At 47.7% G+C, this 20539-nt stretch overlaps 6 protein-coding genes, 1 non-coding gene and 1 pseudogene across 8 annotated transcripts; 2 read left to right on the top strand and 6 right to left on the bottom strand.

Annotated features, from left to right (window-relative positions):
• Positions 1–58: 58 nt before the first annotated feature.
• On the bottom strand, positions 59–138 carry SPPG_10093 (annotated as a pseudogene). The gene has a single exon. The product of its transcript is annotated as a tRNA-OTHER (tRNA).
• Positions 139–354: 216 nt separating this feature from the next.
• Positions 355–891, bottom strand: SPPG_09227 (uncharacterized protein; the record flags this gene model as incomplete). The annotated part of the gene is made up of 3 exons (XM_016757384.1): positions 619–891; positions 493–547; positions 355–428 (listed from the first exon to the last, which is right to left on the bottom strand). Coding segments are annotated over exons 1-3 (240 nt in total), but the record flags the coding sequence as incomplete, so codon positions are not given.
• A 997-nt stretch (positions 892–1888) lies between these two features.
• SPPG_04880 (uncharacterized protein) lies at positions 1889–2754 on the top strand. The gene is made up of 2 exons (XM_016753118.1): positions 1889–2026; positions 2096–2754. The coding sequence occupies exons 1-2, from the start codon at positions 1972–1974 to the stop codon at positions 2563–2565; spliced, it is 525 nt and encodes a 174-aa protein (XP_016608611.1). The 5' UTR covers positions 1889–1971; the 3' UTR covers positions 2566–2754.
• Positions 2755–3801: 1047 nt separating this feature from the next.
• Positions 3802–10003, top strand: SPPG_04879 (uncharacterized protein; the record flags this gene model as incomplete). Its single annotated transcript, XM_016753117.1, has 16 exons — positions 3802–3882; positions 3943–3995; positions 4070–4394; positions 4459–4584; positions 4655–4682; positions 4737–4813; positions 4886–5145; positions 5214–5389; positions 5450–5832; positions 5902–6766; positions 6823–7743; positions 7811–7839; positions 7916–8534; positions 8594–8736; positions 8796–9136; positions 9205–10003. 16 exons carry the CDS (start codon positions 3802–3804, stop codon positions 10001–10003), a joined length of 5226 nt encoding a protein of 1741 aa, XP_016608610.1.
• An 87-nt stretch (positions 10004–10090) lies between these two features.
• Positions 10091–11642, bottom strand: SPPG_04878 (uncharacterized protein). Its single transcript, XM_016753116.1, has 2 exons — positions 11303–11642; positions 10091–11229 (listed from the first exon to the last, which is right to left on the bottom strand). Exon 2 carries the CDS (start codon positions 11200–11202, stop codon positions 10273–10275), a length of 930 nt encoding a protein of 309 aa, XP_016608609.1. The 5' UTR covers positions 11203–11229; positions 11303–11642; the 3' UTR covers positions 10091–10272.
• A 222-nt stretch (positions 11643–11864) lies between these two features.
• SPPG_04877 (uncharacterized protein) lies at positions 11865–13085 on the bottom strand. Its single transcript, XM_016753115.1, has 4 exons — positions 12806–13085; positions 12641–12713; positions 12403–12571; positions 11865–12335 (listed from the first exon to the last, which is right to left on the bottom strand). Exons 1-4 carry the CDS (start codon positions 12926–12928, stop codon positions 12056–12058), a joined length of 645 nt encoding a protein of 214 aa, XP_016608608.1. The 5' UTR covers positions 12929–13085; the 3' UTR covers positions 11865–12055.
• A 466-nt stretch (positions 13086–13551) lies between these two features.
• On the bottom strand, positions 13552–19653 carry SPPG_04876 (uncharacterized protein). The gene is made up of 6 exons (XM_016753114.1): positions 19043–19653; positions 17830–18792; positions 17531–17766; positions 15101–17476; positions 14882–15041; positions 13552–14821 (listed from the first exon to the last, which is right to left on the bottom strand). Exons 1-6 carry the CDS (start codon positions 19095–19097, stop codon positions 13803–13805), a joined length of 4809 nt encoding a protein of 1602 aa, XP_016608607.1. The 5' UTR covers positions 19098–19653; the 3' UTR covers positions 13552–13802.
• A 606-nt stretch (positions 19654–20259) lies between these two features.
• SPPG_10092 lies at positions 20260–20332 on the bottom strand. Its single transcript has one exon. It is a non-coding gene; the product is annotated as a tRNA-Arg (tRNA).
• Positions 20333–20539: the final 207 nt, after the last annotated feature.

Below are 20539 nucleotides of genomic sequence, written 5' to 3'. Positions count from 1 at the left end.
GGAAACCTCAATCAAGGTCATCTGATGCTTTTTTAAGCGAACCGGTTTATCAGAGTCGTTCCTACAGTGGGACTTGAACCCACAAGTATTTCTACGGTGGATTTAGAGTCCACTGAGTTTACCAATTTCTCCACAGGTTACCCAATTCTGGGTGACCCATCCAGCCCTTGGATAGGTTTAAATATAACCTACATCTAGTTGATAGACCAATAATGCTAATAATTGTAACCTCAAACAATTTATATATGAAGTATTATTTATATCAGATACTACTACTATAGAAAAATTACCAATAAGGATGACATACTTGCAATATATAAAAATTTATCCAACTTTGAATCCAAATTATCATACCTTTATATTGATCTTTGCAAAAGTCTTGTGCATCTTCTCCCTGCGATGATCACGCATCCGCCACTCTCTCATTTCTAGAGCAAGGTAAACCTATTAAAGCCTGGTAGCCTTACTTGTCCCAAGACTGAGTCGTTTCACCTGGCGCTTGGTCCAGTAGTAAGTAAGCGACATTGCCGGTAATTTCGACCCGACCCTACCAGAGCCAAAAGAAACATCATGAAGTTGAGTTCTATGCATATTGCCCTCGCGTACAAAACTTCATACCTGGAAACGTTCCTTTCCCTTCTTTAGTGGCTCCTTCCCTTTGGTCTTATGCACTAGGTTCCGCTTCTGTGTCTTTCTTGGTCCATTATTGGTTGAGCCTCGTGCAGTCATCGGAGGAGAAAGGAGCAAAACGAGCTGTTTGCTGTGAGACGGTTCTTGTGGGAGAGTAGATGCGTATCAAAGTGCTGGCGGGTGCACCCACTTCACACAAATGCTAGATCCCGTGTATCACTCGTACACGGTACACTGTACTGTACACTGTTAAACACCGAGATTGCAACCATGCTGTTAACGTGAAGATGTGGGCAATGACTGAGTGCACTTGATTGAGTTAATGCACTATAACCTACATATTGTGATTTTAACGGTGTAGGAGCGTGTAACTTTGATTACACAATTGCTGATTAATGGACACCAGCGGATCGCCACGTTTGATCTTGTTTTTATTTCTTGTCAACCTGAGGATCCAATGACACTCCCCGTAAACCATTGCCGCATTGTAACGTATGATGGTTCATCATAGGGGTACCATACACACCCGGCGACGAGGGACCTTACAGAGACCCACCAATCCACTAATTCTTATCCTCGTCACACCTGACAATATTTCTAGTTGGTGACTGCTCATCCAAAAATATTTTACACACCAGGTGTCAATTGTACCTCAGAAAAGCTGAATGCATCCGCTTCTCATCTGTGAATTTCCAACTTGTAATCCTAGAATTATGGGATGAATGCCTTTCATGAAAGGCATTGGAAATACGAATGTCTACACAAAATGACACAGCAGACGCAACGTGCACTATCCGTCTAAGTGCGGCGCAAATGCAGCATCTGATGAATCGCCCTTCGTTGCATATTATAGGGGTCCTCGGCGTAATTTTGTCCTTATGTTGAGCGGCGACGAAACAAGTTTGGTGAGCACAGGTGCACCCCGTAATAACGGATATGTTCGGTAGGGGTAACAAGAAATAATCGAAATTCAATATTCAAAGGTTCCGATAGTTGCGGAAACGGAGGGAGGCAAGTCAAGGGTGCAAACATGCAAACACAGGGGTTGTTTCGGTTGATGATCCGCATAGGTACCACATTGACGTACCCAATAGTGTTCCGGGAGCCCCTGAAACAAAAGAGTTATGGTGAGATATCGAATAGTTTTGATGCTAGTGGAACATTTAAATAATCAATTAGATCGCGGTTTTGTTTCATTAGGGTCCAGTTGGCTTTTGCGCTTGACTTCCCTTGGGCTTGGGTTATAAAAGAAGCTACGGAATATGAGATCCCGATCCCAGATCTAAACTTCTGACCTTAACATCGTATTCCCAAAACAAAAACTACAACGCAAATTCAATCATGGTCAAGCTCTCATTCTTCACTGTTGCTGTCCTCGCCGCAGTTGCCCTTGCCTGTAAGTTGGGGATCTTTGTTGTTTGCCGCGCGTGACTTGTTTGGACTGATATGCTGTTGCTGTTTATAGCCCCACACGCCGGTAAGGGTAAGGGTAAGGGCAAGGGCCTGGCTCAGGCTGACTGCAATAACGGTGCAACTGGTGGAGACTGCGCTGGACTCGCCGCAGCCTTGGTCGATCCGAACACTGCAGACAATGCGACTGCTCCTGCCGATCCTAACGCTGTCGCGGTTCTTGATCCTAATGCGGGAGCTGCCAACAATGGGACAGAAGTCGCGGCCGCTGCTGGCGATGTAGAGGATGCGGCTGCCAAGAAGGCTGCAAAGAAGGCTGCAAAGAAGGGTGCCAAAAAGGCTGCGAAAAAGGCTGCCAAAAAGGGTGCCAAGAAGGGTGCGAAGAAGGGTGCAAAGAAGGCAGCTGCGAATAAGGCTAAGGCTGCTGCCAAGAAGGCGGCGGCAAAGAAGGGTAAGGCTGCTGCCAAGAAGGGCAAGGCTGGTGCCAAGAAAGCTGCGAAGGGCAAGGCTGCTGCCGACGCTTAATATGCACAAACCCCGATTCAGCGTGGAAGAGAAGGTACCCGATGTTACGGAGAGCGTGGTGCGAACATCACTACCTCATCATAGAGGAACTGGAGGGTTATACATTGTATACACGATAGCTGTACCATAGAGATGAAATTGTAAATCCATGTATATACGGACCGTTAATAACAACTGCATATGTGAAAATCCACCCTCTCTGTGTACTAGATAGAAGGCGAAAACCCCCTACTACAACCGTCACGCCCTGGAAAGACATGGAATACTCTTGCACTTTTTCAAGCCCATAGCTTACATATCACAGATCTTTTTTAAATGCTGCCAATCTCGTTTCCTACTTATCACGCCTTGTACTCTTTGCAGGAGCTGCTGTGCGATGGATTGGCTATACAAAAACACTGCCAGAGTGGAGAGGTATTAATGGCCGGAAGATGATACCGATGGGACGGCAGCTGCTATCAATGCCCGATTCTCTCAAACACTACGGGCATGCACACCACAAGGCTTCTTAGTGAATTCTCAGTCATCGCTATACCCAGATGAAAATATCTAAAACAAATAGTTCTAGTTAGGTAGCTCTGGAGTGTGTTTTCGAAGGTTGTTGACTGGCATAGTTTCCATTTTGCCACGATTATCAAACTCCCGCCCAGAGCATGGAATTAAATGACTCACTAAAAGTTTTTAGGGCGCGTTCCTTTTTCTTCTTCCGTTTTTTATGCATTGTCAGTCTTGCGCGCTGTCTTGGCTTTGTAGGCACTGCCACGGATAATGCCAAGAATCGTACTTGTAAATGAAGTAGGAAGGTTTTTGGAATGTCTGAACTTCACAAGACAGCAAGGAAAACGAGAAGGTTTGGACTGGAGAGCGTGCATGCAAATATCTTTGTACTTTTGTTAATTTTTTGCTGCTTGCTTAGTCATTGTCGACCAAACCGTGAATCACCATTTACTTGCTTAAGCACATTTGGCAGCATGGTCGTGCTGGAGGGACCGCCAAAGCACTGACAATTTGAAGCAGAAAAAAAGAAATAAATAGAGAAATGAACACAGCCTTCCTTGGGGCTCGGCGCTAACCAAGTCTTGGCTCCTCCGAACACTATGGCCGATTTTACTCATCTCATAAATAAACGGTCAGCATCAAGCCGACGAACCCTATCGCCCAAGTTCCAACATATTCCCGTTTGATCTCTTACAAGTCCTTTTACATTTCTCATAGACGACAATCACCAGTCTCACCATGGCGCGCGGTTTTTTGCGTCCCATAGGCTTACTCGTTAGAAAGGAATATCAGGTCCGCCGTCGGGCCTTAGCATCCCAGGTAGCTTTACGATCGTAGACACGGTAGTCCTTCCATGTTAAATTCGTCATTGTAAGCTAGTTCTGTATTGCACTCCTGCTTCCTCTAGTAGTCATTGCCCTTGTAGTATACACGTAAGTCCACAGCACTTTCTCATTCAGAGTATCAGTCTCATCGTTTGATTATTTACTCTCCCGATCACTACTAGTTGGAGCAATTTCAATAACTTTGCAAACACAAGTGTTCAGCCTGTCCACAGTGATATTCGCCACCTAGTATCGAATCTAGGGCCCCTCGGCTATGTCATTGATGCTGCAAGTCCCGAGGTGAATGCGATTGTCACCGAGCTCAGTCGGTCCGCTGGCAGCCTTCGCCAGTTTGCCTCCGATAACCAAATGAATGAGTATTGCCGTATCAATGACTGCTTGGCGGGCATTGTACTGCATGGTCCGACCTCTGCTGGTGGATGGAATTATACATTGAGAATGGATCCGATAGACCGTCAATGGGCGCGGTTTCAAGTCAAACCTCCAGTACGCATTCAAGTGACACAATGCAAACTCGCCTACATATTAATGCTCCTCGCAATTCCCCCAGGAAGCAATGGCCGATGTCCAGGTCGCAATTGAAAGATCCATCATTTCTGTTATACATCCAACGTTGGCTAGCACGCTTAGTGCAAGTAAAGTCTCGACTCAGCAGGTTCAGGGAGCCGCTGTAAAGGTATGTGGACTTCCCGGTACATGTTCAGACACTTAGTTTTTAAGCAGCTGGGTGTGATCATTTATAATAGGCGATGTTCTATGCCTTCATGGAAGGATGTACGTTGCTTTCACCTGGATAAAATAGTCCGTACTCCTCACAGAAGATCATAGGGTCTGGTGGTATGCTCATATGTGTTTTTCTTCCGATGCTCTATTCGATCGTGGCCGCCATCCTAGAGGAAAAAAAGGTATGCTGTTCGATATGTATATTGACGATCGATTTTGGCCATTCAAATCTACTCACGCCCTGGATGACATAGTCGAAACTTCGAGAGGGCATGTTCATGATGGGTCTCAGTCGAACATCCTACAACATCAGCTGGCTCGTTACCTACACCGTGTTGTTTCTACCAGCGTGGCTGATCTCCGCGGTCATCATGAAGGTCACATTTTATACAAGGACGAATCTGTTCATATTGTTTCTATGGCTTGTTATCTCGAGCTTGCCGGTCATTGGCTGGGCCTTTATTCTTGAAGTCTTAATGAAGTCGCCGCGATCAGGTGGACTGTTTTCGATAGCGTAAGTTGCTCAAACACTGCTTGCTATGTTTTTGCCCTAACATTGTCGGCTATGCGTCACATACAAAGGCTGTTTACTGGCGTCAGTGCTGCTGCCATGTTTATCAACAATAATCAGTGGGACCTCGGACCTGCAGCAAAAGTGGCGCTCTCTTTCATTTCGCCATTTTCTTTTGTCTACGCCAACCGGGTCATCGCACATCAAGAAGGGCGGCTAATTGGGGTCCAGTTTGCCAATTGGAGCGGTATGGAGCCTTCTTTCCAGGCAAAATACGTTCATTACTAAAATGATAGCTCGTCTACAGAGGAATATCAGGGCATTCGCTTTACAACTTGTCTTCTCATTCTCGTACTTGATGCGATTTTATACACATGTCTCGGATGGTATTTGGAGATAACTGTCACATCCGTGTCAAGCGGACATCAGCCTTGGTACTCGTTCTGGAGGAAAGACCCAGCTCATCAAATCCGCAACACGGCTTTTTCACCTTTGGGCAATGATGCTCCGCTAATTGAAGATACTCTTAGCAGCGGCCAGTTTGGTATCAGCATACGAGATCTGAGCAGAAGCTTTCGAAACCCGACAACGGGAAAAGTTCAGCATGCGGTTCAAGATCTGACCTTGAACGCTTATCAGGGAGAGACAATGGTTTTGCTAGGGAAGAACGGAGCTGGAAAGACCACGTTGGTGAGATGGCTACCGTGCTCTTCCATAACTTGGAATTGGTGTGGTGATGCTCATCCTCTTCCGCCGTAGATTTCCATGCTTACAGGTCTTCTCTCGCCGACTGCCGGGGAGGCACTCCTCCGGGGCAGGAAGCCTCGAGACGCCCGAAATGCCAAACTCGCCGAAGATACCTTGGGAATTTGTCCGCAGCATGACGTTTTATGGCCAACCCTGACAGTCCGAGAACATCTGCAACTTTTCGCTGGTTTGAAGGGGGCGGCTAGGCAAGGAGTTGCACTGGAAGTAAAGCAAACCATCACCCGATGCGATCTAAGCGAAAAGGCAGACAGTTATGTATCAACTTTGTCTGGCGGGCAAAAACGAAAACTCTCAGTTGCAATTGCGTACCTAGGCGGATCGCGGATTGTGATTTTGGATGAGCCTACCTCAGGAATGGATCCTCTGAGTCGTCGAGCGATCTGGGACGTTGTGAGAATGAATAAGGAAGGGCGCACTGTTGTCCTGACGACCCATTTCATGGACGAAGCAGATCATTTGGGAGACCGCATCGTTATCATGGCAGTTGGCAAACTTCGCGCTTGGGGTACTTCCATGTTCTTAAAGGAACGCTTCGGAGTTGGTTACACCTTAACGCTTCTGCGCAACGGTCTGTCGGACGTTGGAGCCATTGAACAGCTTGTAAAGACCTTTGTGGGGAAGGCGATACTACGGAGCGAGGCCGGTCGGGAAATTGCATTCCAGTTGCCCAAAGAATCTAGATTTAGTTTCCCGCGGCTTTTGAGGAGTCTTGAGGGAGATAAGGGGTTGGCCCTAGGTGTGGAAAACTACGAGCTTTCGGTAACTAGTTTAGAGGAAGTGTTGATGAAAATCGCCGTGAGTGCTGAGGAGAAAGATGAGTCTACACTTGTACGACATGACGAGAAGGTCTCTCTTGGTAATGTCAGTCGGCCTCCTATGTTATACTGCCCAAATCCTCATTATTTTTTCAAGATGCCAGTGGTCATGAGATGACAGTGATCAATGTCGCTGGCAAGAATCAGACCGTGTTCCAAACTGGCGCCCAGGCAGAGCGCTTACCAAGTTTCGCCCAGCAGACGTACACTCTTTTCCGTAAAGTGGTTTTCCTCAACCGACGACAACCAATCCTTCCCATCGTCCGTTTCGTGGCGCCAATCGTTGCTACAATCGTAGTGGCATGGATGATGCGCAACCTGGATGGTACTTGCACACCTTCCCCGGCAGAGCCAGTCGTTCCTCTCCACTGGTCGAATAAGCCTCTCATTGTTCAGCCTGACAATGCGATTGTGTATCTGGTCGACCCGACTGTGCAGCCGTTTGTGGTGCCCGATGATACAGCGTACCAATTTCACGTCGATAATTCCATATACAACTTCAGTGCGGCCCTTCAGTTCTCGACTTTTGTCGCCAACGCAGACACGTCTACCTGGGATGGGTCATATAACGCTGCACAAGCAGATTTTTCTGGGGAAATTGTGGTTCAGGCAAGCCTTATCAACCTGGCCCACAATGCTTTCATCGCTTCCCGTTTCAACAATACCCCAGCCGCCCCAGCAGGTCGTTATGCAATATCTTCAGCTATCCATCGCTTCTCATCCCCGCGCGCTATGGACGTGTCAGACGGTGGCACGATAGGCGGGGCCCTGATGCTCGTTGCTGTCTTTGCTCTTCTTCCTGCCCTGTCAACGGCATCGCTGGTGAGGGAGCGTATGGGCAAGACGATGCATCAGCAAAGAGTTAGTGGGGCAAGGCCCTTGGCATATTGGCTGGCTTATTGGCTGTGGGATGTGATCAATGCCGTTGCTATTGCTGCCGCTGCTACCGTCATTTTTGCAGCGTTCAGGACGCCCATGATCAAAGATGCGTTGGGATGGATATTCTGCTCAATTTTACGTAAGTCCTTGATGTAGATTCGACATGCGCACCCATTATTGGTTACTGATGGTTTCCCTCCATACAGTGTACCTTTTGTCGGCATCTGCATTCGGGGTATGTCTATCATTCCCTTTCGAGTGTCCACTATTGACGTGAGCTTATGTTTGTGCCTGTTTTTACCCACTGGCAGTATGCGCTTCACTCTCGATTTGAAACTTCCGCCGGTGCTACTGGCAGTATCCTTGCGATCCTGCTTGGAGCCGGTTTCTTCTTCATTACCCTGTTGATGAATCTTTTCTACGGTGCTCAATCACCGCAATCTACGCTGAATCTTGTTACTGGTATCGTCTCTGTCTACAGTCCCGCCGCGGGATTTGTTTACAACTTCCTAGCACTTGCAAACTATGGGCCACTGCGTTGTACTGTTGGCGATATTGCGCTTCGCACACCTAGGGAGACAATCGCTTTTGTGCTTATTATCCAGATTGCACAGTGCTTTGTATTTTTCTTTGGAGCGGTCGGCAGCGATATGTGGGATGGATTTGTGCTGTGGTTGTCCGCGAAAGCGTTGCGAAAGCGTCAAGCGCATCGAGGATCTGCAGAGGATCTCAAAGATGATGATGAGGATGTAGTCAGAGAACGACAACGTGTGGAGAAGGCAGCTGGAAAAGACTCTGCAGTTCTGATCAAACGATTAATCAAATACTATGGAGCCAACGCGGATGGGAGGGAAAAGCAAGCGGTGAAGGGCTTGTCCTTGGGCATCAATCGTGGAGACTGCTTTGCATTGCTTGGACCAAACGGAGCAGGTGAGCATCGTTGATCACCACACGACACTGAGCGTGGCACTCAATGTAGCCGACAATAGGAAAAACTACAACGCTGTCAATCTTGGCTGGCGATCAGCTGCCGTCTGGAGGCGATTGTGTTGTAAATGGATTCTCGATTCTTGACAACCTCTCGAGGGTACAACGGTCAATGGGTGTCACGCCTCAATTCGACGCTTTACTGGTAAGAAATGGTTTTACTCGCTACTTTGTTTCCTGTACGCTTCCTAACTTGAATCACAGCCCACGCTGACCACGCGAGAACACTTGGAACTTTACGCGCGGCTGAAAGGTGTCCCAACGATACAAATCACAATGACCGTGAACGCTCTTCTCCAGTCGCTCGACCTCGTTCCCCATGCAGACAAACAGAGTCGCCATCTCAGTGGGGGCAATCGCCGCAAACTATCTGTTGGCATAGCCGTCATTGGCAAACCTCCGGTCATCATTCTTGACGAGCCAAGTACTGGAATGGATCCAGTCAGCAAGCGATCAATGTGGAATCTGATCCAAGACTTGAGGAAAGAGCATGCAGTCATATTGACAACTCACAGTATGGAGGAGGCCGAGGCGATTAGCACGAGGTAATCATATCGCGGCGCACATCTATGTACATGGGTTGCTTTATTCAAATTCTGATCACTGATCGCAGAATCGGAGTTATGACTGCTGGACAACTGCGCTGCCTCGGTAGTGCTCAACATCTAAGGACACGCTACGGGTCCGGATACCAACTCGATCTTCAGACTAGATCGAAACAGTCAACCTCTCAAGTTCAAGATTTCGTCTCAAACACGTTCCCTAACGCTCAGCTCGTTGAACAAGGTAACCGACATCTACGATATGAAATTTCGCAGCATTCCATTGGGTCACTCGCGACTGTGTTCGAAGCCATCGAAGCCTACCGCCAAAATGTCCAAGATGCGGGCATCGAAGACTATGCCCTTAGCCGGACATCACTGGAGCAAGTTTTTCTGAATTTCGCACGTCAAGCGGATGCACGAGACGAGGGTGACAGGACTCCAACGAAAGTACCATTCAAATACTTTACAGAAACGTCAAGAATCACAGGAATTACTGCAATGATCGCCAATGGATTATTCGCACTGTTCGGAGGGTTCTTTCTGGCCTTGGTATACATCTGTAGCGCCTTCTTGGTTGCTTTGACGATCGTCTTGCTTCCCGGTGCTTGGTGGATTCTGCGTCGCGTGCCAATGACCGTCTGTCCATATGGATTGGACCCCAAGCGAGAACGTGAAGGGAGAGTGAGAAAGCTACCCAAGTGGTATCTAGCTCTCGTTAATTATGGAGTCATCATTGTCGCTGGCATATTCATTGCGATGTTGCATGGCATGGTCGGATTTCTCCTCACGTTGACGGTTATTTTTTGGCCATTTGCGAAAATGCATTTCAGGCTGGCTGCATTGGCGCTGTGTCCTTTTTGGAGTTGAAGATGATGACAAGTTAGATGTAGAGAGGGCTATGATTTTCTGAGAAATATGTAGATACATATATAATATACAACAGTACTCTCATCACCGGAAAGTCGACCAGAAATAATATAATATTAAACTGTTGAGCACTCAGTCTTCCAATGTGCCCGTACATAAATGAGCTCCCTACAGACAACGGTTCTCATCCAAGGTAACCCTTCAAAACATATTCAAACACGCGTAGCAGAATAACCCTACACATTAAAGCATCTCCAGAAACGAAGTCCTCAAACCGAATCCTGTATATCAGTCCTCAGAATCGACCCTACTCGGCCTGCCCCTGTAGCACAGGCTTTGCTCACAGGATTTCGAGGATTTGAGTCAGTCGACGCTTGGCTCGCATTGTTCATACCAAGGATGGTTTGTACTTTCACTTGGTCTGTAAGCGTAAGAATGACCATGATACTACGCAGGGTTGAATAACACGCAGTTGCAATGTTTGTGGGGGTGGCTGAAAACCAGTACTTGAGATTGTAGTACTGGAGCACGATGATGAGTGCGTAGCGGATGGCAATTCCAAGCGTCGCGTGCCATAAGCTTGCGTTACTTTGTTGCTGCACGCTGGTGATTCTCTTGCGAACAATAGCGGCCTGAAAAACTTTGAGCAAAACTATCGTCAAAGCACCCATTTCTACCGCCGTTGTCCAGAGAACGTAATAGATGATAACCCAATTGTCGTATATTTCGACGAGAATACTTTCATCGCTGGTGAGCTTTTTGATGTAATTTGTCCAAGCGACTATGGACGTCGTGCCGGCGAGGAGGGCTAGCACAGTTGACGAAAGCATGTGAATTCGCTCATTTCTCGTCAAGAGTTTCACCGTTCGGTAGATGGTGAAGAAGACAAAGCCACTGTTCGCAATACTGTCAAAGATCAACGTAAGAATTTGCATGGTAATTAGACCCCTTGGGCCGAATGCTTGACAGGACCAAGGATAAGTCCAGTCGAGAATCTCTACAATTGTCCACAGGACGTTCGATACAGCGGTAATAATTATGGCATATCGACTCGCCCGCATGGGGAGACTAGGTAGATAATCCCAAACAAATCCAAGAGACAGGACCGCCATAATGAGTGCGTAAATCATTAGGTCCCGATTGTTGTTATAGACGGCCGTCAGCACAGGGTCACTGTATACATCTGAGCATACCGACATGGCTGGATGTTGATAGAGAATGTACTTCTGTTTGCACCGACAGTAGCGGATTAAATGTCTTTTCGATAATACTATCTTACTTTTACGAAAAATAACTGACCCAAGAGGCTTTCCGTGGAGCTCCCAATTCAGTGAGTGCTTAAAATCGAGTGCTTGGTAGTGATCAGAGTAAGTGCAGGTTACAGAAAGTCTGAAAAACTGCTCAAGTTCATCTGGGCGGGTTTTGCACTCAGAACGGAGGGAGGAAAATAACAGCAACGGTCTATATTTTGGGGTCAGAAAAAGTTCTGGACAGAACCCAACCAGGCCCAGGAGAAATGTTATTGACCGACTTTTGAACACAACGTCAAAGAACTGCGTCGACAATATGCTCAGGGTTGCTTGCTATTTGTGGCCGCGCTACCAGATATTTTCTTCATGGTATCGACGATTGATTATGCGTCTGTGGACATGACATGGGGGCGGACCTGGACAGTGTTACCCTTTTTGTGGTGAACCTTCAACCTAAAAGATCCCAGTGAGACGCACTCAGCCATGCGTAGTCGTATTATTCTCAAATTTCAAATCGCGATCTGTTTGCAGGAACCACAGGGTTCACACCACAGGAGACAAAGGGTCATTGCACCTTACAGCCCCTACAGACTTGCTTAAACATGGTGGGGATGTAAAACAAAGAAGTGGCTTCAAGCCCAATGGAGCTCCGTCCCGGGTGGAAACAATCGAGGAGACACATGCATTCAACCCAAAAACAGCTGCTGAGTAGATGTAGATCCTTAAAATGTTAGATATTCATTTTCAGGTTTTCAAAAACTAACAAAGATAATGCCCTTTAAGATTGGTAACAATAACAAGCTTAATGAGCGCCAGCTGCCGCGGTCTCTTGCCAAGTCGGTCTGGAAGTCAACCTCTCCCACCAAGCCTTCACATTAGGCCGAGATGTAATCGCATCACCGTGTTGAGCAACAAACAATTTGGCACCATAGGGTAAGTGGAAAAGATCTGCAAGGGACACTTGCTGACCCGTCAGGAAGGGTTGTTTTGCCAAAATCTTGTCGTAAACGTCGAGCGTAGCGTCCAGCTTTGCACGAAGCTGCTTTACTCGTTCCAAGTCGGGTTCGCCACGGTTGAACAATCTATGCGGCATAACATCATTAGCATATAGGCACGGACATTCGCAACACGCTGACATCTCCTACTCACTTTTTAAACACTAATTCAGCAACAATTCCTGACGCATACGGATCAAAATTGGCAACCTCGACAGAAGCCCATTGCTCAACCACGGCAGCACCCTTGAGATCAGATGGCGCAAGCGAGGTGCCTTGGGACTTGTACTTGTTTTCAATGTACCGACCAATTGCACGGGACTCTGGTAACATACATAGGAACCCATCAGTAGGAGCATTTTACGTACTGCAAAGTTCCAGCGCACGCTCACCGAAAAGAAAGAACCCATCGTCTTCTAGAACAGGAACCTGTCCGAACGGCTGCAACTTGAGAAACTCCTCGCTCTGTCACAACCATAAAATCATGAATCACACAATTCACTCATTTTCTATACACACAATAATGCGAAAAAAAATAAAACAATTGCCAAACCCACCTTGTGCTGTCCTGCAGCGAAATTAACGGGAACAATTTCAAAAGGGACGTTCTTCTCCCTCAAGACAACAGCAACACGCTGCGTGCATGTCGAGAAAGGTGCTCCGTGGACCTTGATACCCATTATAAGCTGGACGATGAAAAAAGGCTTGTTGAGATATAAGCGTTAAGCGAAAGACGTTGAATGATGCAGTGATGCAACAAGTAACGATGCCCCCTTTTTATATTGTTGATTATTGTTGATGAGAAATGATATTGCGCGACCCGCTTTACTAATCAAGTGGAACATCCGGAAAGGCAGATCCGTGCTACGACGCAAGCGATTTGTTTGGTTTGTTCCATTAGTAATGCGTGTGCATTTTGCTCAACGAACAACGGATAATTGGAGGTCTTTGGGGAGTGATTGTTCGCAACAAGCGCAGACAACCTTGAGAGTAGTTCTATTCCATTTCATGTCTTTTGTTCGCTATCGAATAATCCTTGGTATTTTAATAAGTTACCGTGGTACTGCACAAACATGAACAGATATCATTCCCATATTTCTGGTCGCAAACTGAAAATAATATGAACGGGCACTGGAGGAGCTTCACCGCCCAGATATGATATCCAGGCAACCAGACATAGACATGACTTACGGCGACAAGGTGATCGTCAACCACAAGGACGCAAAACCTCAAAGTCCGACATACACAAGTTGAAATCCCACATTGATACAAACTCAAGTACATCTTGGAAAAAAGAAAATATAAACTTGTTTTGCACCGCACTGGCAGCAAAAACAGCAAACGCAACAAAAAAAAAAAAAGTCTACCACGCCCAAAACACACTCCACCCAATGATTCCCAACTGTAAAACCCGTATTATACTCTCTCACCTTGAGGATACATCCCACCCAGACTACATACAAAAAAAGAGAAATAAAACACACAGAGAAAATTACACAAGAAAATAAAACACACAACTCAATCCATTGTGTATCCCAATGTTCAGCTCTCCCTTCACATCCTCTCGGTTTGAATAGAATTCAAATGCCCCGTCCGTCCACCATGGACAGTAGTGTCCCTAATCCACAAACATCGTGACGTGGCCCGTTGCTTCCGTTTCGTGCTAGACGGGATGCCCCGTCTTCGCTCAAGTCTTGCCCACGCCTGAGCCCACCGCGCGTAGGACTTCTCAAAGGCTTGTTCAAGACCTCTTACCCAACGAGGTGTATCAAAGAGGGCGCACTCATCTCGCGTCAGAAAGAGACGGCGGCGGAGGCGGATGGCGAGGGTGCTTGACAAGGGCGTGTAAATGTGCGTGCAGGTGGGGCGGGTGGGATAAAAGGGTGTAGCAGGGGCCAGATGCGGTGGGGGTGTATCTGGAAGACATGGTACGGTGGTCGGGTTCAGGACGTACGCAATACTGCTCGACATGGGGATATGGCTGCTGTTGCTGGTATGGCTGATTTGAGATCGAGTAACTTGTCGACTGTGTTCTTGCGACGTTTGTGGTTGAGCCAAGATATGCCTGGGGGGGATACGCGGGTTCGTGCTTGCCGGATTAGTAGAAATAGCCCTCGATTCCACAATGGTATTGACCACCGGTCGCTTATTGGTCATTCGTACATGATCTCTCCAAGCGTCAACGCGTTTCCAGCCCCATTTCATTCCACGCCCGAGTCTCACAGCGATATCTTCGTACTCTTGGTAACTCTTGACAACCATCCAATGACCCAGAAGCCACTTGTCCTTGAGCCGCTCCACACCTTCCAACCGAATACCCGCCCGGGCTTGTTCAGCAGTCTCGATCCCTCCTTCCAAACCAGCTAGATCCGATCGCGACCATCGGCCCGTTGCATACGCAATGGATGCACACACTCGGCTGCACATTTTGAAATCATATTTTGGGTAAGTGACGACCGGAGTTCCGCTCCACAAAATATCTGCGGCAGTCGTGTGGGCATTACACTCTGGCGTGTCCAAGAAAACATCCGCAATACGGCCGCGATGGATGTGCAAATGTTTGGGTGCCACATCTGCAGAAATTCAATTGGTGACACACGCTTATACAAACAGACATAACCATTTTTACCTACCAGTGAAGATGAGCCGCTGAGCAACCGCCTCTCCAACCAATTCCACAGCCTTCTTTCTCAAATACGCTTCTCCTGCAGGAGGAAAGCGTAACAGCCAAAGAATTGAATTTGGAACGCGTTTGATAATCCTCATCCACGTTGCAAAAATCTCAGGATCCACCTAGCACCGAAAGAATTATTAAAATGAACCAGTGAGAAAGCAAAGCCAACACAGCATACCTTGTACAACTGATTGAAATTTGCAAATATAACAGTATCTTCCCGCAACCATGGGAACAGCTCTCCCCGCATCTTCAACCGCCGAATCTGCTCTTTGCGCCAGCGACACCGCTCATCCTCTGTTAAATCATCATCGCTATCATATCCTTCATCCACATCGCCGGTTTTGCCGTTTTCCACCTTAACAGACGCCCCGTGGCCCATGACAATGTCATCAATTTCAGCGTCCTCCGTCTCCCGGAAACCCTGCCGATGATCGTTTACGAAATAGGTATTGGGCATAAACACCAGCCCTTCCGTGTAAATCCTATTTGCATCATCCTTTCGGCGGACAAGACCACGATGTATCAGCTTTGTACCATCCGTAGGTAACTTTTCGTCTGCTTCCAGCGGTTCACCACACACAAATTTGCGCGGAGATGCGATTTCATCCGTTAAAAGATAGTCCAACCACCGTTCCTTGACATTGTCAAACATCTCATCATCGTCTTCTTCAGTCGTATTTACATCGTCTCCATCATCTAACAACTCCTCAATCTTTGATTGCCCCTTGCTATCACCTTCCTTATCATTGTCAGGATCGTAAACGGAACCCGCGCCCATCGTCCCAGCGAATCCCATAAATTGCATCTGCACAACAGCCGGACGCGCAGCAAAGACTTCATTACGTCCGCCCTTGGTGTACCCATTCAAATTGCACAGAATATGAATCTGATCCACCAATGCGATACGCTCGACGATTTCCTTGATGGACCAACTCGACACATCCAAAAAGACATCTGCTTCCCGTTCGATTTTGGCCCGATATGGTGAGTTGTCCGTGGGAGAAAGCGAATAGCAATAAACTTGGAACCGCGTCCGATCGTGCAGACCAAACACGGACTGCATGAGATGTGCCAGTGGATGGTTATTAAAGTCGGACGACAAGTATCCAACCCGAATGTGTGGGCTCGGCGGTGGTGGTGGTGGATAAGGATACGGGTAATGCATTGCCTGCTCCATTGCATTAGGCTGCACCGTTGAAACCTTTCTACTATTTCTGCCATCCAATAGTCCAGCCGCCCCTTTAACAGGTCGCTCTGGGAATCCAGGGAACCAATCGCTAACCAACACATTCCACAGCACCCGCTCCGCATTCCGCCGACTGATTTCACGGACCATCCAAGCCGACAAACTGGCATAGGTAAATGTGTGGAATGGTAGAACAGTCGGTACCAATTTCGGCACCTGTTTGCGACCATCTCGAAGCTGCTGATCAACAATCTGATAGATCCTCTTCAGATTGTTATCCCGCTCTTCCCAATCGCAAATAAACAACAGACTGTTGACGTAATTGCAAAAGGCTTCGATAAAATCGGGTTTGACTTTAAGGGCTCGTCGGTAGAGGTCAATTCCTTCTTCCACACGACCCAAATCCTTATACACATTCGCCAAATTCGCCAAGGCAATAAAGAAATCGGGTTGAATAGATATTGCGCGTTGGTAGCACGCGATCCCTTCATTCACTTGCCCTCGATCCTTCAACGCAGACCCTAGATTCGTCAAAAGATGCACGTGGTTCTGCTCGAGGTTCAGTCCAAACTCGTACCACGAAATAGCTTCGTGTAATCGCTGTTGAGCAAGCAGAATACCGATGTTGTTACAGGTATTCGCATTGGGACAGATACTCAGCGCAATGTAGTAGAATGACACAGCCAACGCCATTTGCTGGGCGTCCTGGTAAATCTTTGCCAGGGTCTGCAGGATGGCTGAGGCTGTGTTATTGTACTCGAGATTCATCTTGAGGCCCTTAAGTTGCTGCTGCTGTTGCAAGGCCACCAAAGATTGCGCTGGTGTGACGGTTGGAAGAGGAAGCACCCCACTGCTAGCCTGAGAATAGACGGAAACAAGATCTAGACCAATCGCCACCAGACCCTTGATAAACTCGTACTTGGCGCGAACGATATCCCCCATCGCATAAATAAGACTGGCCTTTGCGTAATACAAATCTCGACGCCGTCCATCTGTCCAGCCGCTACCTTCACCAGTGGCACTTGCACCGGATGCTTTTTCATAGGTGATGCGCGCCTTTCGTCGCTTCTCAATGTCGGTCAGCAGTGTCACAAAGTCACTGTCTTCTGCGCCGTCTCTGGCCATATCGACCATCAAATCAAATCTCTCATCCGCTTCAAACTCTTCTTCCAGAGCGCGCTCATATGCTGTGTACACGAGAATCGCCTCATCATAACGGCCATGGGCGCTTAACAATCCTGCCAAATTGATACTCGCATCCCAGTACTTTGGTCGAATTGAAATCGCAATGCGATAGTACTGCTCAGCCATGTTCAGGTTGTAGCTTGGACTTCCGGTATTGTTTACACCACTCTGCGCCATAGCCTGCAGGACACGATTAGTAGACGCCCATACAGATAAACATACAATGAATAATACCCGATAGGTTGTTCCGAGATTGGAAAACGCCTCTGCAAAGTGCGGATCCAGTTGCAGGATCAGATTGTTGTAATGAATGGACAACTGATGCAGGTTCAGCGAATAACATGTGCATCCGAGTAGGAGTAGCGTAGGAAGATGTGCTTGATTCGCTTGGTACAGCGTCTGCAGTAGGTTGTAGGCACCGGTAAAGTCGCCCGCATTGTACTTGTCATGAGCTATACTGAGTCCTTGTTCTATAGAGGAAAGAACAAGTCAATCACCTCACCGCGACACTACTAAAATTTGCAAGGACATACCCAACCATTCCCTGGTCGGAGGAATGGAAGCAGGCGTAGGAACCAGTCCCATTGCCGATCCAGGTATGGACCCTGTTCCAATGCTACACCCATCAATACCTGATGTTCCCAGCGCGCTAAATGTCGAGCCTCCAACGATTTCCTGCGTTCCAAGACCACTGTATGCCAAACCGCCATATGCGAGTGCATGCATCGGCATCGGATGAGGTTGGTGATACATGATCGGCTGATAGTAGATTTGATTCGGCATTTGGGTAATGTTGGCAGTAAAGTGGGCAAATGACGGGCTTGGATTCGCAACATTGATGTAATTGACGGCGTGGAGGGGATAGGCGGCGCCGGGGGCGACGGGGACAACGGCCGTGGCTCCGGCGGGAAGGTTGTGCTGCGGAAAATAGAGCGTTGATGCATGATGGTGATTCTGCTGCTGCTGTTGCGGCTGTTGAACGGATTGTTGGAGGGATTGCAGAGGCTCAAGCGGCTGCAAGAGTTGCAGCGATTGTGAAGATGGTGCAGCTGTTGGTTGTTGCAGTTGTGGTGCATGCGGTTGAGCGTACGTTTGCTGAAGGGAAGATTGAAAGTGTTGATGGTAGGTTTCGGCCGAAGCGCCACCGAGAAATGCTGGCTGCTGAGTTTGCTGGACAGGTGGCAGCGTTACAATGGGCTTTAGCATGTGTTGTGGGAATTGTGCGTACAATGCTGGATCGGTGTTTGACGGCGCGTACAACTGAACAGGAGTTGCCAGTGTTGCAGATCCAACGTGCCGGGCAAAGGTGGTAGAGCTGCTACGTAAAGGGTACGAGGTAGGTTGTCTGGAGGCTGTCCGTTGGGGAAGAACGTTCGTCTGTGTGGTAGAAATGGAGTAGGCTTGAAGATCGGAACCGGTCCGTTCGAGTAGCAAGCGAGCGTCGGTTGCCGTCTGCCCCATCATGGTCCGTGAATCCCTTCGGTAATGCCCAAACCCTAGCAAGAAAAAGACCGCCAAAGGGAAAAGTTAGTCCCAAATCTCTTTGGCAAGATTGAGGTAGCATGTGGATGTGCGGTGCACTCTGTAAATCGGGTCGAGAACTGACTGTGCAGAAGCAGAATGGCAAATCCTTTTTGCCTAGGTTCCGGGCCTTGTGCAGGGTCGACTCGCAGTCCTCGTTGCATACACACGACGCCGTTCACCAGTACCTCAGTTGGGAATCACTCAGGCATTTCAACTACTTACCAAAATGTGAGTTTGCAATATTGGCAGGAGAAGGAGGTTGTTGGGGAACGGCCATTTGCGCTACTTGCTGTGTACGTTGTTGCTGTTCTTGTTTGAGGAATGAAAAGGTCTCTGTTGAATCACTCCCGCCTCATTCTCGGATGCCTTGTTGCTCCCCACAAAAAAGTCACCAGAGTCCGCAAGGTCTGCTCCTTTCAAGAGGAAGTCGGAGGTCCCGAGTCTGCGGTGCCTTTTGCTAGTTGGGCTCGACGAACAATGAGATGTGGGGCGAGTGTTTGGGGCAGACTGCAGTCGTCGTGTTGGATTATCTGTGTGTGTGTTGGTGGTGGGCAGTTGGGTGGGTCCCGGCGGGGTGAAGGGGCTTTTTTCACGCGCACACGGCTAGGCGGCTAATCGTCACTTTTTTTGGCGTAACGTACACACGGAGGGGAACAAAAATCCTAAACTGACGCCCAACTTCCGTCGGCCCTTTTGTGTGTGTCCTTTTTGCTTTCAACCTTTGTAAAGCCTTGTTATGATGAATGCCCGTTTGAAAAGCAATACGATAATTGAACAGAATAAACAAGAAAGAAAATAAAAAAAAAATAAAAATCTGGGGAAAGGAACCAGCACCAGATGCGAAATGAGCAAAGGAAGCACACACACACACACACACACACACACACATGCAAAACGAGGGGGGGGAAAGTACGTAATTGCTGTGCCATCTACAAACGAGTTTAAACTAGAACTGCGAACATGACGCGCTTCCGATTTTCTTTTTCTCCATCTCTCTCCATCTCACTAGAACATGGCTATCCATGGCATTTACATATGGACATGTCTGATTGCACTTGTCTAATAGAGTTATAAAGTGATTACAGTTGTTACAATGGGGCTTCCCAGTGGAATGTCAAGCGAGGCAATGCGGTGAGTCGGTCCAATAACCACAAAAGAAATATGCAACACGAGCATATATGGGGATTGCTTAGATGTGCTCAATGCTTCATGGTTCACCAGTAGGACAAAACCACTTGTGTGTGTGTGTGTGTATAAATCTCTGTGTGTGCACCATGTGGGTATGGTGTGGTCATTAAAATGATGCCGTTCTGCCTCGATCCATTCCAGTGTTGCATGTCCACCTTGTCACGATGAAACAGAAAAAGATGCGTCCATCAGCCACCCAAGAGGGGATATGAAAAAAGGTTTGAAAAAAAAAGATCGTAGTGTCGATAGATCGAGCCTACCAGGATTCGAACCTGGAATCTCCTGATCCGTAGTCAGGCGCCTTGTCCATTGGGCCATAGGCCCACTATACCCCTTGCTGCCACGTGGTTTCTATGTAGAATCTAAGTAGAAAGGATCCTAATAAAGGATACACCCCTGAAATCACTTGCTCATGCGTTCATCGCGCGCCAAGCGCGTCACAGCTGGTGGTCGAGCCACTCGAGCCACTCAGAGAAAAAAAATAGATAACGATAACGGTCAAAAAAACAAAACTTCCGCACAATTACGCGG

The sequence above is a fragment of the Spizellomyces punctatus genome (assembly GCF_000182565.1).
Source record: "Spizellomyces punctatus DAOM BR117 chromosome Unknown supercont1.7, whole genome shotgun sequence".
Lineage (NCBI taxonomy): Eukaryota > Fungi > Chytridiomycota > Chytridiomycetes > Spizellomycetales > Spizellomycetaceae > Spizellomyces > Spizellomyces punctatus.
The sequence above is the reverse complement of the archived record's forward strand: the minus strand, read 5'-3'. Positions and strand labels throughout refer to the sequence as shown.

Excerpts from the sequence above, each read along its gene's own strand:
- SPPG_04880 (XM_016753118.1), top strand. The coding sequence starts at position 1,972 with ATGGTCAAGCTCTCATTCTTCACTGTTGCTGTCCTCGCCGCAGTTGCC. Across the intron at positions 2,027-2,095 it reads CGCCGCAGTTGCCCTTGCCT|CCCCACACGCCGGTAAGGGT; the intron begins GTAAGTTGGGGA and ends TGCTGTTTATAG.
- SPPG_04878 (XM_016753116.1), bottom strand. The coding sequence starts at position 11,202 with ATGTCGGTATGCTCAGATGTATACAGTGACCCTGTGCTGACGGCCGTC.
- SPPG_04877 (XM_016753115.1), bottom strand. The coding sequence starts at position 12,928 with ATGGGTATCAAGGTCCACGGAGCACCTTTCTCGACATGCACGCAGCGT. Across the intron at positions 12,714-12,805 it reads TCGCTGCAGGACAGCACAAG|AGCGAGGAGTTTCTCAAGTT; the intron begins GTGGGTTTGGCA and ends TGGTTGTGACAG. Across the intron at positions 12,336-12,402 it reads GCTGAATTAGTGTTTAAAAA|ATTGTTCAACCGTGGCGAAC; the intron begins GTGAGTAGGAGA and ends TATGCCGCATAG.
- SPPG_04876 (XM_016753114.1), bottom strand. The coding sequence starts at position 19,097 with ATGGCCGTTCCCCAACAACCTCCTTCTCCTGCCAATATTGCAAACTCA. Across the intron at positions 18,793-19,042 it reads TATTGCAAACTCACATTTTG|GGTTTGGGCATTACCGAAGG; the intron begins GTAAGTAGTTGA and ends TTTTCTTGCTAG. Across the intron at positions 17,767-17,829 it reads TCCGACCAGGGAATGGTTGG|AACAAGGACTCAGTATAGCT; the intron begins GTATGTCCTTGC and ends TTTCCTCTATAG.